Source organism: Balaenoptera ricei, chromosome 3 (genome assembly GCF_028023285.1).
Source record: "Balaenoptera ricei isolate mBalRic1 chromosome 3, mBalRic1.hap2, whole genome shotgun sequence".
NCBI classification, from domain to species: Eukaryota; Metazoa; Chordata; class Mammalia; order Artiodactyla; family Balaenopteridae; genus Balaenoptera; species Balaenoptera ricei.
This window is the reverse complement of record NC_082641.1, coordinates 94,947,929-94,964,313: the sequence shown is the minus strand read 5'-3', so window position 1 is coordinate 94,964,313 and position 16,385 is coordinate 94,947,929. Positions and strand designations below refer to the sequence as shown.

The 16,385-nt window shown below is 35.3% G+C and overlaps 1 protein-coding gene across 2 annotated transcripts in view; it reads left to right on the top strand.

Moving 5' to 3' along the window:
* The window catches only part of CCDC112 (coiled-coil domain containing 112), a 31,445-nt gene that overhangs the window by 10,551 nt on the left and 4,509 nt on the right, over positions 1–16,385 (top strand). For both annotated transcript variants that reach the window (XM_059919417.1, XM_059919416.1), the window contains exons 2-6: positions 2,632–2,753; positions 6,362–6,483; positions 9,677–9,766; positions 13,490–13,565; positions 13,963–14,353. In XM_059919417.1, the coding sequence (XP_059775400.1) occupies positions 2,632–2,753; positions 6,362–6,483; positions 9,677–9,766; positions 13,490–13,565; positions 13,963–14,353 (801 nt within the window). The remainder of the gene's footprint in view (positions 1–2,631; positions 2,754–6,361; positions 6,484–9,676; positions 9,767–13,489; positions 13,566–13,962; positions 14,354–16,385) is intronic.

Below are 16,385 nucleotides of genomic sequence, written 5' to 3'. Positions count from 1 at the left end.
TCTAATGCACAAGCAACTGAAGATAAAATAAATTGGACTTCATCAAAATTTAAAACTCTGTGCTTCAAAGGACATTATCAAGAAGGTGAAAAGACAGCTCAGAGAATGGGAGAAAATATTTACAAATCATATTTTGATAAGGACATATCTAAAATATGTAAATAACTCTTACAACTCAAAAATAAAAACACAACCCAATTTTAAAAATAGGGAAGGATATAAGTAGATATTCCTCCAAAGAAATAGCCAATAAGTACATGGAAAGATGCTCAGTATCATTAGTCATTATGGACTAATGAAAAACCACTGTGAGATACCATTTCACATCTATTAGGATGACTGTAGTAAAAAAGATAGACAATAACAAGTGTCGGTGAGGATGTGAAGAAACTGGAACCCCCATATAGTGCTGTTGGGAATGTAAAATGGTGCAGCCAGTGTGGAAAACAGTTTGGCACTTTTTCAAAATTTTGTGCTTCAAAAGACATTATCAGGGAAGTGAAAAGGCAACTCAGAATTGGTGAAAATATTTGCAGATCATTTATCTGATAAGGGACTTATAAGAATGCTTAGAGCTTAAAAAAAAAAAAAAACACGAAAATTTTAAATGGGAAAGTAAAAAAGAGTTACCTATGATCCAGAAATTCCACTGCTAGGTATATACCCAAGAAAATTGAAAACATATATTCATACTTAAACTTGTACACAAATGTTCTTAGTAGCATTATTCGTATTGACCAAATAGTGAAAGTAACCCCATTGTCCATTAACTGATGAGTAGATAAACAAAATATGCTAGATCCGTATGGAATATGACTTAGCCATAAAAAGGAATGAAGTACAGATTCATGGTACAACGTGGATGAATCTTAAAAAACATTATACTAGGGACTTCCCTGGTGGCTCAGTGGTTGAGAGTCCGCCTGCCAATGCAGGGGACACGGGTTCAATCCCTGGTCCAGGAAGATCCCACATGCCACGGAGCAGCTAAGCCCGTGCGCTGCAACTACTGAGCCTGCACCCTAGACCCCGCGAGCCACAACTACTGAAGCCCACGCGCCTAGAGCCCGTGCTCCGCAACAAGAGAAGCCACCGCAATGAGAAGCCCGCGCACCACAACAAAGAGTAGCCCCCGCTCCCCGCAACTAGAGAAAGCCCGCGCAACAACAACAATCCAACGCAGCCAAAAATAAATAAATACATTAAATAAATTTTAAAAAAATTATACTGAGTGAAAGAAACCAGACAGAAAGTTTGCATATTGTATGATCCTGTTTATATTAATTGTCCAGAATAGGCAAATCCATAGAGTTGGAAAATAGATTAATGGCTGCCTAGGGGTATGGGGAGTGACTGCTTAATGAGTATGGGGTTTCTTTTTGGTATGATGGAAATATTCTGGTACTAGATAGTGTTGATAGTTGCACGACTTTGTGAATATACTAAAAACCACTGAATTGCAAACTTTATGTATACATTTTATGGTATGTGGATTATATCTCAATTTTAGAAGTATTCCCTAAATTCATTACTTTATTCTTGCTTGCTTCTCGAAATTTAAAGGCTTGTTTCCTTTTTTCTTTATTTCCCACATCCAGGCTGTCAGCAATTCCTCTTGGTTATACCTCCCAGATATATTTAGTCTTCTTACTTTTAATCTTCACCATCACCCTGGTAGCCCTGAACACCATTCTTCCTTGTCTGTGTTGCTGCGTCACCTGCCTCATTGATTCTCCTGCTTCCAGTCTTGCCTCACCTCCTCCTCCACCTTCCATCAATTTATTCTTCAAAAAAATAGCCAAAAGGATTTCCTTTAAAAATTAAGTGTATTGTGGCATTCTCCTACTCTAAACCCTTCAGTAAAATCCAGACTCCCCTAGTGACTTAAAATGCTGGTGTGATGTGCCACTTGCCTACCTCTGTATCCTCATCTCCTACTTTACTCTGCACTTTACTAATCTCGTGTCACAGTTGCCTTTTCTCTGCTTGAACTAGCCAAGGTTTTTCCTGCTCTAGGGCTTTTGCACATGCTAGTCCCTCTGCCTGGCACACCTTTCCCTATAGTTTTTGGCATGGCTGGCTCCATTCTTCCTTAAACATCATCCCCTCAAATAGACCTTATGTGGCCATTCTAACTGAAAAAAAAAAGACGCTTTGCCCCATTATCTTCATCTCAACATTGTTTATTTCCTTAATAGCACTTACCATGTTGTTTGTTTTTTTTTTAAATTTATTGCTTATTTACTCTTTTCTTTTTAAGTCTGTTCCCCTCACTAGACTTTAAGTCAAGGGCCATATTATCATGGGCTATCATTGTTTCTCTAGTGTCCAGTGCAGCACCTGTCACATCATAAATGTTCAATACATATTGGTAAATGACTGATTGAATGAAAGAATTAGATCTTTTTCTGAAAATCCCTGAAGACTTTACATATCTTACTTACTAATTTAGCATTTTAAGATAGATATTCCTTCTTCCACAAAATGCATTTTTAAAAATTAAATAAGATTGGCCCCCAAATTATCCCCTGAGAAACTCCATCATTGATGGTTTTTCTCTGAAAAAAATTCCACCTTCATCTCCTACCACTTTTATTATTGAGGATAAACTTATTTTTGTTTTCTATTCAGAATGATGGCTGTTTTGGTACTTCAGGTGGAATTCGTCCTTTTCAGCTTCAAAACTGGAAGCAGAAAGTTAGTCGGACTAAGAAAGCAGAATTCATACGTACAGCAGAAAAATTTAAAAATCAGTAAGTATAAAAACATTATCTTCAAATAACATTACTAGCTATTTTATGGTGAACAGTATAAAAATTCTACTCCACCCTATTCAATCCCACACTAAGTTACGAAATTCTAGTCACTAGTCTTTCAGATGTAAAACAAGAGAAAGGTGAGAAGTGTGAAATAGACAAATGATAATAAACTATTTAGTATAAAGTTAATTTTAAGTAGAGTTATTTAAATTTTATTTATTTATTTTTACCATTTTGAGACAGTGTATATCAACAAAAACAAAAGTTATTTCTTTAGATCACATATATCAAGTAACAGATTAAATACATTTTTACTAACCAAGGTGAGCACTTAGTAAATCTTTCTGAGTGAGTGAATAATTTTAATGAAAAGTCTGTGCTGTACCCTTGAGTTTTTTTTATTGGCCTTTTCATTGGTTTCCCTTCCTTGGTCTCTGCCCTTTCAGATCCATCCTGCACATTATGACTAGAATAATTGAGAAGTTGGCATTTATTTTAAGTTTTAGCGTATATGTATTTTTAAAATAACCAGTGATAGTTACTGAATGTTTAACATTATCAGTAGCACCATATGATATGATGAATATCATGAGTAAAGATAAAATAATTAGTATTCAGAACACCCAACCCTATCCTATAGTTGGAGGCTTTGTAAAAACACTGCTTTGAATTTATACAAAATCAGTTTGCTAAGGAACCAAGAGAAAAGGAGTCATTTGTAAGAAAGAGTCTCTGGACCAGAATTAGTGGCAGTTGGGTCTGTTTAGAAATTCTACCAATAAAAAGTGTACTGTTTGAATTTTGAAAAGTTATACCATACTGTAGTCTTGTGAGATTGAATTCTCACTGTATTTGTATAATTCTTGTATTTTTAATACTCAGAATTTGATAAAATACAAATTTTTTTAAATTTCCAAAATGCATTACCTTAGATAGAATTGGTTAAGAATTCTGGTCATGTTTCTCTCTAGATAGGGTAATCCACCAGGCGGTTAATGTCCATATATATAGCAAACCAGTAGATTACGCCAGTATAGATAGATACCTTGTCTATCAGTATGTGTAGGTTTTGTAACTGATTAACCTTCCTTCATCTGTTGTAAGGTTTTAGAAAAACTCATTGAAAGAGTATTAGAAAAATCCGTTGAAATTGAATCCAACAATTCTCATTGGATACAAAGGAAAGAACACCATTTGTAATATAATTGTTTTATTTTCAGAATAGGTTATACATTCACATAATTCAAAAATCAGTTCATATCAAAGAGTCCACAGTGGAAGGTCTTTGTTTCAAACACTCCCCTTCCCCTCAGATAGCCAGTATTTTTAGTTTCTTGTGTATCCTTCCACAGATATTTTATGTACTTATAAGGAAATAAAAAGACATATTCAGATGGTTCCTTTTTTATATAAATGGTAGCATACTGTATACACTGTTCTGCATCTTGTTTTGTTTTGTTTTTTTAACTTAAGAATATATCCTAGATACCAAGGAATTATTGATTTTGTCAGGCATGATAATGGCATTATAATTATATACGTCAAATATCCATAATCTCTAGAAATGCACACTGAAGTATGTTGGGGTGAAACTACATAATGTAGTAGATTTACTTTGGAATACTTAAGCAAAAAAGGAAGAGAAAAGATAAGAAAAGGTAGCTGAACCAAGAGAGGAAAAAGGTAAAATTGTTGAGTGAATCAGAGTGATATGAGGTATATATCATATGAAGCTATCTGAGGGGAGTCAGTTTACCATTCTCTACTTTTGGGTATATCTAACATTTTCATATAAAACCTTTGTTAAAAAAGAGTGTATCTTGGAGTTCTTTCCTTATCAGTACATAGAACATGGTACTACTGCATTGTATTCCACTGTAGGAGTGTACCATCATTTATTTAACCTGCACCTTAGTGATAGACATTTAGGTTATAGCAAATCTTATGTGATAACAAATAATGCTGAATTAATTGCAGTTTCAAAGGTTCACATTATTTTGCACATGTGTGAGTGTATCTTTAGGAACAATTCCTAGAAGTAGAAATGCTGGGTCAAAGGTATATGAATTTGCAAATGTGATGAATATTGCTAAATTGTCTTCCATAGGCAATTTATGATTTCACCAACAATATATGAGAGGACCCATTTCATCACAGTTTTATGATCAGAATATATTATTTAAAGTTGTGATTTTTTTCTCTAGTCTGATAGGTATACAGTGTTACCATGGTATAGTTTTAATATTCATTTCTCATGCTATGAGTGAGGTTGAACACCTTTTCATATGTTTGGCAAGTTGTCTCCATTATTACGTTTTGAATGTCTTTATAGGTTAATATTTCTAATCCAGGAATATCAAAACATAACTTACTTACTGTCGTTGCATATCCTGTGTCCATGACAGACATTTCTATTTGATCACAGTAACTTCCCCCACCCCAACCAGAGACTAGATGGGCTGGAGTCCTCAGCGCAGGACTCCAGTAGCCACCCTCAATCTGTTAGAGTTGACCTGCAGACTGACATCTATTTGACGTCTCTGTTCTACCCCTTCCTTCCTTTCCCAACATACGTGCAAGTTATGACCTCCTCAGCCTTTGGGGCAGCCAGGTAGGGCCTGTGACATTCTCATCTGTTTACCCCAGTATGCCTTATGAATATTAAATTTTTCTCTATGTGTGGCAAGTGAAAAAGATTGGGAAACTCTACCTTAGATAGTTGCCCCTGGGGTTATATGAAATTAAGTCAGTGGCCAGAGATACTCCACCACTCATTAAATTCAGGATTAGTGGAGAAGTAGTCATATTAATTTCCACCTTGTGGGAGAAAGAAAACAGGTGTTGAGGAAGTAAATTTCTTTGTCCAACTAAAAAAAGTTTCTTGATGGTAATTGTTTTGTTTTACCCCAGGGTTCAAGCTCACATTAAAAGTCCTACCTACCAATAGGTGGATGGACTAAAGCCAAGGAGCAAGGATGAGACGAAGGAAGCTTTGAAGTAAATGTAGACAGTATCCCTTAAATATACGAAAATTCCTAGATTGTTTGCCTTTTGAAGTTTTAGTTTTACTAATATTAATGACTTGCATTTCCATAGTGCATTTTACTATATAAAGATCCCTCACATATGTCATCTCATACAGTATTAATCACAGCCCTGTTGGCTAGTCGTGAGTTGTTATTACTCACTTTTTAGTGGTGAGGATGTTCATGCCTGGAGAGGTTAGATGTCTTGGCTGCAAAGTTAACAGTATCTCCTATTGAAAGCAGCCATCCGCAGTGGTGACAGTTTTCAGCCCACGGTGAGACTGAGTTGGAATCAATAGCCAAAAGTTTATGTATTTTCAAAGCAAGTCTAGGATTAAATTTTCTTAAATTAACATTTTGTAACTTAAGTAACAACTCAAGTTACTCTTGATTTTAGTTGAACTTAACAGGTTTCTAACTACTATTTTGACTCCTTAGCCTTATTGATCCAAGTAATTATATTTTGAATCCTTAGATGAGTTAATCCAAATATAAAGTACAGATTGTATCTTCATATTTTAAACAATTAAAAATATACTTAAATCATATTTACACTATTTGTTTCTTTCCCTAAAGAGTTATTAACATAGAAAAAGATAAACACAATCATTTCTACAACCAAAAAAGTGACTTCAGAATTGAACATAGTATGCTGGAAGAATTGGAAAATAAATTGATTAACAGCCGGAAAACAGACAGTAAGTTGAGTTCTTGATGAACAAAACCTGAGATATAAAGTTATAGTTTTGCCCTGTGCTTTGTCTTTGTTCATTGACTGTGTTATTTTCTCTTTAAAGATACTTTCTAGCTGGTAATGAGTTTGTCTTTTAAGGATATGTATTTATTTTTTCGGGTCACTATTTAGTTATTCTGACTGGATTGTTTTCTGTGTATATTTCTTTAATTTTAATAGGAAAAAGAGGGTTTTGTTTTCTGGTTGTCAAATCAATTAATGCTATTAAATTTTTTTAAAGTAAAGGGAAATTGATTCCTGGGCTATCTGATCTTACTTAGCTCATCACCATGATCTTACTGACTGAGCCCTGGACTAAGTAAGCATCAACAGATTCAGAACCTGTACTTAGTGGTATGAAGTGGTCAAGTCACATAATTGCTTAAACTGGAGTTTACTTGTCTGTGATATAAAACCTACCATTTCTACCGTAGTAGAGCTGTCTGTGCATCTGATGAAATAATATATAAGAAAGTGCCTTAGAGGTTGTACAGTGAATATGTTCTGTTGTTTGTTATGAATATTAACATTGTTAACAGTGTACTAAATGTTGGCCTTAAAAAAGAATTCTACAAGAATACTTTGTTTCCTTGTAGAGTAGATTTTATATGCTGCAAAGTCCTTATGTTATAATAAAAACATCTTAGCTTTGATTAAAGGAAAAATAATGGTTATCAACCCACTAAGCTTTATAAAATATTAAGACTTATTATATAGAGATTATACTGCTCATGGGACTCCCTTATAGTCAATTAAAAGAATATTTTAATAAGTTTTTCTTTTCAGAATGTAAGATTGTGCTATTTTAAAAAGTCATCTTTTGTGAGATAGTGGCAAGAATCATTCTCCCTCTTGTGTTGGAATGATAAGACCTAACATAGATGCCAAATTTCCATTTCTCCTCTTTGATTCATAAAGGAATCTAAATATCCCTTGTTTAATATTTCTTAATGTCCCTCAGTTCTTTTGCAGACAACAGCAAGGCTGATCTTTCTGTCTCTCAGTCATGCCATTAAATAGAGTGTCTCCATTCTGTGCATTTTAAGTTATTTGATTTTCCCCCTTTTAAGGCAACTTTATTTTTATCATTTTATTTCCCTTCTACAATTTTGCCTCTTCTTTATTCACACTTTGTGTTTATCTTATCTAGGAGAAAAATGAATGCACTGTGTTAGTATAAGGATATAGAAATTTCCCCTTCACATATTACAGCTCAGGAGTACTAAATACATATTCCTTACATCAAATATCATGCCACAATTTTAGCCTGAATTTGTGTAATATTGTACTTGAATGGTTTGCCTACAGTGCAGAATGTCAGTTCCAAATGAATTAATAAAAGATCATTTGCCCGGACTTCCCTGGTGGCGCGGTGGTTAAGAATCCACCTGCTGGGCTTCCCTGGTAGCACAGTGGTTGAGAATCTGCCTGCCAATGCAGGGGACACGGGTTCGAGCCCTGGTCTGGGAAGATCCCACATGCCGCGGAGCATCTGGGCCCGTGAGCCACAACTACTGAGCCTGCGCGTCTGGAGCCTGTGCTCCACAACAAGAGAGGCCGCGATAGTGAGAGTCCCGCGCACCGCGATGAAGAGTGGCCCCTGCTTGCCACAACTAGAGAAAGCCCTTGCACAGAAACGAAGACCCGGCACAGCCATATAAATAAATAAATAAATAAATAAATAAATAAATAAATAAATAAATAAAATAAAAATTAAAAAAAAAAAAAAAAAGAATCCACCTGCCAATGCAGGGGACACACACGGGTTTGAGCCCTGGTCCGGGAAGATCCCGCATGCCACAGAGCAACTGAGCCCGTGTGCTGCAACTACTGAGCCTGTGCTCTAGAGCCTGCAAGCCACAACTACCGAAGCCCGCGCACAGAAAAGAAGACCCAACACAGCCAAAAAAAATAATAAATTAATTAATTAATTAAAAAAATAAAAAGATCATTTGCCCTGTAGCAGTATCACTATAGCTGATCAAACTATGGCAAAAATAAAACAACAAAAAACACTTTCCTGATTACTTTACTAGGGAAGTTTCTTGACCTAAAGTTTCAACAGTAAGACTATAAAATACGTTGGATAAAGTTTCTACTTTTATGGAACGCTTGAATTTTAATAAAAAATAGAACAAGCCAAAGTCACATACACATATTTGAGGTTTGTTTTGAATATTAGCACTGGCTTCAGGCCTAAAGGTAAACTTTTTAAAAAATAATTGCTTTTAAGGACTTTTGAACAGAGCCTTTTGGTGCTTCATGTTCATTTGTGGAAAAGTTGCAAAAAAATAAGGGGGGTGCATAAGTAAAATACCCAAAGATGATAAAATATTATTATTATATGAATATGTATATGAATGTGAATATTTGACTTTAGCCTAATAATTTAAGTAAATATTAAAGTAAGATTACAACTTCAGAAAGAAAATACGAAAGAAGAATCCAGTCTTCCTGCTGCTGATATGGAACATCTGAAAATGGCTTTGAGACCCTCTTCTGTTCTTCAGGCTCTTATTGTGGGCCTAACACTTTACTTCAGACTGGTCCTTTGGCTGAGCTTGGCAACATGTAGCATACATACCAGTAAATGGCACCTGAGACATCTCCTCAAGGCCATGACTGTGACACCAGTGGGTATCACCAGCCCCATCTTAGAGGATGTGGTTAGATGAAGTTAATTCTCACTAGGAAGTTTGTCAGTATTCATAGAATTAATATTGGTTAGACAGTTTTAATATTCCAACAATAGTTGAGGTCAAAATCTATGTCCATAAATTATAACAAATTAAAAGAGAAAGAGAAAAACTGTTAAAGAACAAAACATGACTAAACCTATGCTACTGATCCGTGTATTTGAGTGTCCAATAACTCAGTCTCTAGAGTTCAAAAAAATATTTCCAAGGACATTTCCTTGGCACAGGTTATAGTAAGATTTAGCCTATTGTGCTTTAAAACATTAGAGGAAATTGAGAGATGCTTTAGTTAGAGCAAGAGTTTGTTCAGGCTGTTTTGACACTTATAAATAACCATCTTTTGTTCATTATTTAATTGCTCTTCACTATCATTTACTAAATGGTGGTGATCAGTCTTGTGTGAAGAATCCTGAACCACATTTGTCATAGAGTTATTTTAAAGTACATACTTCTGCCTTACAGGAGTAAAAATCCAGCAACAATTGGCCAAAATTCACAACAATGTAAAGAAACTTCAGCATCAGTTAAAAGATGTGAAGCCTACACCTGACTGTAAGTAAATTTAGATTTTATATTTTTTCTTATGTATTAGTTTTTTCTTTTGTTCATTAGAAAAGTTTATACTTTTCTAGTACGAGTTTTTCTATTTGGCATTAATGGAGGAGCTAAGCCCTACTTTTTGGTTAGGGATTAATAAGGATACATCAGAAAACTGTAATATCTGGTGTTTATGTATTTTTTTTATCTTTAAGATGCTATCAAACCCTTACAAATTATGAAGTAGACAGAACAGATAATAGTGTCACATACAGGATGAAGAATCTGTGGTATGCAAAGATTCAGAGTCAGCTGATGAAGAGGAAAAAAAGACTGATTTCTTGATTCTTAGCCTAGTGTTTTCCCATCATTTGCTTTTTGAAATTATTGCCTTGCAGAGGCATTTCAGATACCTAAGGGAATGGCTAAGTAGTATTGGGGCAAATTCTAGTCATTTGTGAAAAACAAAATTGTATCCTTATCTCCTTGCTTAAGCCAACATTCATTCCTGAGAGATCAAAGCAATACAGTAAAGTGCTCAAGTTGTATGGACTTAAGAATCAGACACATGTTGGGTCAAATCCTTGAACTATCAGTTAAGTGATTTTAGGCAAGTTACCTGATCTCTGAGCTTTCATTTACTTAGCTCTAAAATGGAGATAATCATACAACCTAACTCATAGAGTTGTTGCAGGAATGAAGTGAGACAATGCACATAAAGCATTTATGCACTGCTTATAACATAGTAAGCAATAAAAAATAGTAAATATAATTATTATTTATTAAATTAATACATGAAACCATTAAAATATTAGAAAGGAACATGGGTTAATATTTTTGTAATTGTATTATAATTTATAAGAATGACAAAGATCAGAAACCATAAAGAAAAAAGTGGACATAATTGACTATTAAAAAATACCTTGGGGGCTTCCCTGGTGGCGCAGTGGTTGAGAATCTGCCTGCCAATGCAGGGGACACGGGTTCGAGCCCTGGTCTGGGAGGATCCCACATGCCGCGGAGCAGCTGGGCCCGTGAGCCACAACTACTGAGCCTGCACGACTGGAGCCTGTGCTCCGCAACAAGAGAGGCTGCAATAGTGAGAGGCCCGCGCACTGCGATGAAGAGTGGCCCCCGCTTGCCACAACTAGAGAAAGCCCTCGCACAGAAACGAAGACCCAACACAGCCAAAAATAAAATAAATAAATAAATTAAAAAATACCTCAAACCCATAAGCAAAGTTGAAATACAAATTAGGAAAATATTAGCAGTATATATGTAACTTAAAAAGCTAATATCCATAATGTGTAAAGAGTGCCTACAAATTAGAGCAACAGAAAAATGGGCAAAGATTGTAAGTTGCATATTATAGCAAAAGAAACATAAAACACATGTGAAAAAGTGCTCAGGCTTATTAATTATTATAAAAATATCAATTAAATCAATGACAATAAAGTTTTGTTTATTTTTGAACTGGCTAGAATTACGTGGGAAGGAGCACTCCCAAGAACTGTAAAGAGATAGAGCCTCTTTGAAGGACAGTGTGACAGTATTTAGCATACTGTAAAGTGGGCATACCTTTTTGATTTAGCATTTAAGGTTATCAATTATCCCCTAAAAGTATTTATTTGAGGGGGCAGGGATAGACTGAGAGTTTGGGATTGACATGTACACACTGCTATGTTTAAAATAGATAGCCAACAAGGACCTACTGTATAGCACAGGGAACTCTGCTCGATATTCTATAATAACCTAAATGGGAAAAGAATTTGAGAAAGAATAGATACATGTATATGTATAACTGAATCACCTTGCTGTATACCTGAAACTAGCACAACATTGTTAATCAACTATACTCTGATATAAAATAAAAATTAAAAATAAAATAAAAATATTTATTTGAGCATGCAAAAATATGTATGCAAAGATAGTTACTACAGCATTGCATCTATTTAAAGGTTCATCAGTTGGAGAATTAATTAAATGAATTAGGGTAGCATTAGACAATGAAATACCATGTAGCCATAAAAAGAATGAAGTAGCCATATGTATATTGATATGGAAAATTAACTACAACATTTTGTTAAAGAAAAAGTGCATGTCACAAAAAAATATATGTGGTATAAAACATTTTTTTGGAAAACATAATATTTAAGATATGTGCATAGGAAAAAATCTGTAATCAAAAAACTGCAATCATAAAAATTCTTTTTTTTAAATTTAAAAAAAAATTTTTTTTTAATCAGTCATCAATTTTATACACATCATTGTATACATGTCAATCCCAATCTCCCAATTCAGCACACCACCATCCCCACCCCACCGCGGTTTTCCCCCCTTGGTGTCCATACGTTTGTTCTCTACATCTGTGTCTCAACTTCTGCCCTGCAAACCGGTTCATCTGTACCATTTTTCTAGGTTCCACATACATGCGTTAATATACGATATTTGTTTTTCTCTTTCTGACTTACCTCACTCTGTATGACAGTCTCTAGATCCATCCACGTCTCAACAAATGACCCAATTTCATTCCTTTTTATGGCTGAGTAATATTCCATTGTATATATGTACCACATCTTCTTTATCCATTCGTCTGTCGATGGGCATTTAGGTTGCTTCCATGACCTGGCTATTGTAAATAGTGCTGCAATGAACATTGGGGTGCATGTGTCGTTTTGAATTACGGTTTTCTCTGGGTATGTGCCGAGTAGTGGGATTGCTGGATCATATGGTAATTCTATTTTTAGTTTTTTAAGGAACCTCCATATTGTTCTCCATAGTGGTTGTATCAATTTACATTCCCACCAACAGTGCAAGAGGGTTCCCTTTTCTCCACACCCTCTCCAGCATTTGTTGTTTGTAGATTTTCTGATGATGCCCGTTCTAACTGGTGTGAGGTGATACCTCATTGTAGTTTTGATTTGCATTTCTCTAATAATTAGTGATGTTGAGCATCTTTTCATGTGCTTCTTGGCCATCTGTATGTCTTCTTTGGAGAAATGTCTATTTAGGTCTTCTGCCCATTTTTGGATTGGGTTGTTTGTTTCTTTAATATTGAGCTGCATGAGCTGTTTATATATTTTGGAGATTAATCCTTTGTCCGTTGATTCGTTTGCAAATATTCTCTCCCATTCTGAGGGTTGTCTTTTCGTCTTGTTTATGGTTTCCTTTGCTGTGCAAAAGCTTTTAAGTTTCATTAGGTCCCATTTGTTTATTTTTGTTTTTATTTCCATTACTCTAGGAGGGGGATCAAAAAAGATTTTGCTGTGATTTACATCAGAGAGTGTTCTTCCTATGTTTTCCTCTAAGAGTTTTATAGTGTCCGGTCTTACATTTAGGTCTCGAATCCATTTTGAGTTTATTTTTGTGTATGGTGTTAGGGAATATTCTAATTTCATTCTTTTACATGTAGCTGTCCAGTTTTCCCAGCACCACTTATTGAAGAGACTGTCTTTTCTCCATTGTATATCTTTGCCTCCTTTGTCATAGATTAGTTGACCATAGGTATGTGGGTTTATCTCTGGGCTTTCTATCTTGTTCCATTGATCTATGTTTCTGTTTTTGTGCCAGTACCATATTGCCTTGATTACTGTACACATTAAAAGCACATTTTTTTCTTATCCTTTAGGCTAAGAAATGTTTTTAAATTAAGGGAACATTCTAATTTTCTAACTAATTTTTAATTCTTAGTCATAATAAAATATGACATAACATAATTTTTCCTTTTTTTTTTTACAGTTGTTGAAAAGCTCAGAGAAATGATGGAAGAAATTGAAAATGCAATTAACACTTTTAAGGAAGAGCGGAGGTTGATGTATGTTTTAAATACATTTTAATATACAATTATTTACCTTTTTTTCAATAACTCTTTACTAGGTTGTTGTATGTAAACTATTTTATTGTTATGTATTTAATACTAGTCTTACACAAAGGCAATATAAAACTTCTTTTGCTTTAGGTTTTAGACTGCTTTTCATGTTTGAAGTGAATTTTCATTTATATTTGGACACTATAAAATCTCAAATAAGAATTTGAAAGATTGTTTTTTCTCTGAGGAAACTCTTTTAAGGCTTAGATTTATAAACGTTAATAATGTAAGGTGGAGAAGATGACATCAAAAGAGTTGGGCATAATAAAATTTGAAGAAAAATGAAGGGTTAATATGGATTGGTTTGTATCTTATTTTTCAAACTTTATTTTTAAAATTTTAGCTATGAAGAGCTTATTAAAGAAGAGAAAACAACTAATAATGAGTTGTGTGCCATATCAAGAAAAATTGACACATGGGCTTTGGATAATTCAGAAACAGAGAAAACTTTCAGAGCAATGTCGAGCAAAGTTCCTGTGGACAAAGTAACACCAAGTACTCTTCCAGAAGAAGTGGTAGAGTTTGAAAAATTCCTTCAGCAAGCAGGAGGGCGACGAGGGGGCTGGGATGATTATGATCACCAGAACTTTGTAAAGGTGAGAAACAAGCATAAAGGGAAGCTAGCATTTATGGGAGAAGTTCTTGAACACCTTCCTGGAAGAACACAGGATGAAGTTCGACAGCATGAGAAATGGTATCAAAAATTTCTGGCCCTAGAAGAAAGGAAAAAAGAGGTAATAACAATTATAATAGCTATTATTTGTTGTATATTTTTGTGTTCTAGGACTGTGCTAAACTCTTTAACATGTATTATTAACTTTACAACAACCCCATGAGGTATGTTACAGTTTTTCCCGCCATCTTATAGAGGGTGAAACTGAGGCATTGAGAAGTGAAGTCATTTTAGTGGAACTATAGTTGGACATCCTCAACATCCAGCATATCTACTCCAGTAAATAATACAGTGGGTCAGAAAACGTCTGACAGTGGGCAACACCCTCTGTGTCCACTAGAAGTGTGGGAAATGCAGATTTACCCGGGCTTTTGATAAAAGTCATCTTACCAGCAAAGGCCACATTATTTTCAACAGAAAATAAAGAGGCAGTAGAAAGAAAACTCTTTGACTCAAAAGTTTCTTTTAGTTTTGGCACTTCAGCCTCATTGTTTATTTTAAAAGACTCAAAATTTTGGCAACTCCAGAGTAAAGGGGTAACTCTTAATTGCAGCAAATACCTAAAAAGTTCCATTTTCACAAAAATATTATTCTGGCTCTGGTTTAGATCAGGATTTCTCAACATTGGCATTGTTGACCATTTGGGCTGGATAATTCTTTGCTCTGGAGGCTGTCCTGTGCATTGTAGGATGGCTAGCAGCATCCTTGACCTCCACCCATTAGATGCTGGTAGCACCCCCTGAATTGTGATTATCAAAAGTATTTCCAGACATTACCAGATGTCCCCTGGAGGGTAAAAATTGCCCCTGGTCAAGAACCATGGGTTTAGATAGTCTAAGTCTGAGTCACTTTTTTGTAGACTTCAGCTAGATAAACTTTAACTCGATTGGTTTAACAAGAAAGGTATGACAATTCAACAAACAACATACCTAAGGAGCGTTAAAGAAATATTTGATTCCACGTGTAGTCTAAAGTTTTAGAAGAAGTAGCTGGCATTTGTTGTTGCAGTTGTTTCTGTCCAAAATAAGTTGAATGTTCGTAAGGTTGAGACTTGAAACTTTAAGAAAAACTTTGAAACATAAGTCATTTTTAAAAACTCAAAATAACAAGCAATTAAGAATTATTTGGGATTTTTTTTTCTCCAGGATACTGAAAACTTGAGGTCCACAGGCCAGCAGAGTGGTCTGTGGACCAGCGAAGTCAGCATCACCTGGGAACTTGTTAGAATTTAGCAGGCCCCAACCCCAGACCTAATCTCAGCTCTGGGGGCAGGGCCCCAAAATCTGTGTTTAAACAAGTACTCTAGGTTATTCTGTTAACAAGCTAAAGTTTGAGAACCACCTCTCTAGGGAAAAGGAACAGACACACTGCTTCTTGTAATGAAGGTAAACCACCTGGATTCCAGCTTTCTCTTCTTATTCCCAGCCACTCTGTTTCCTGATATCTGATGATTGATTGGATGTAGGGGTGAGGTAAGGGGGGGTGTGAAGGTGGAGGTGTCATTTACTGAAGTAGGACATGGTGGAAGAGAAGAGGGAAGTTTGGGGGTACAGCATCAGGAATGCAGTTTCAAATCTGTTGAGTTTAAAATGTTGAGTAGGAAATTTACCATTTTTATCTCCCACTTCCTTTAATATATCCTGTGTTTTGCCTAAATGAACACACTTATTTTCAGACATTCCATGAACTTTCTGGCCCAACTACCCTTGCTTATCTTGTTCTCACTTTTTGGAACTTCCTTCTTTCTTCCCCCTTCCACTATCAACCTACCCAAATCTGCCCAGATCAGATGCTGCTTCCTTTCTGCCCACTCAAACATAAATAGTCCACTCAGAATTTCACTAGTACTTGTTTATACGTCTTGTGTGATGTGCGATGGCACATTCTGTATTCTAGTATTTATGTACATATCTCACCTCGAGCAATGCTGCTCAAACGTGGTGCATGGACTGGATGTTAGTTTGCAAACTATTCTGGTCTTCAATGAGTTATCATGATTGCATGAGAATCAGCTACCCAGTAAGCACACTATTTAGTTCAGGTGACTGCTTTTTCATAGAAAACTTTCTCATTGAGGAAGCAGTACACTGATT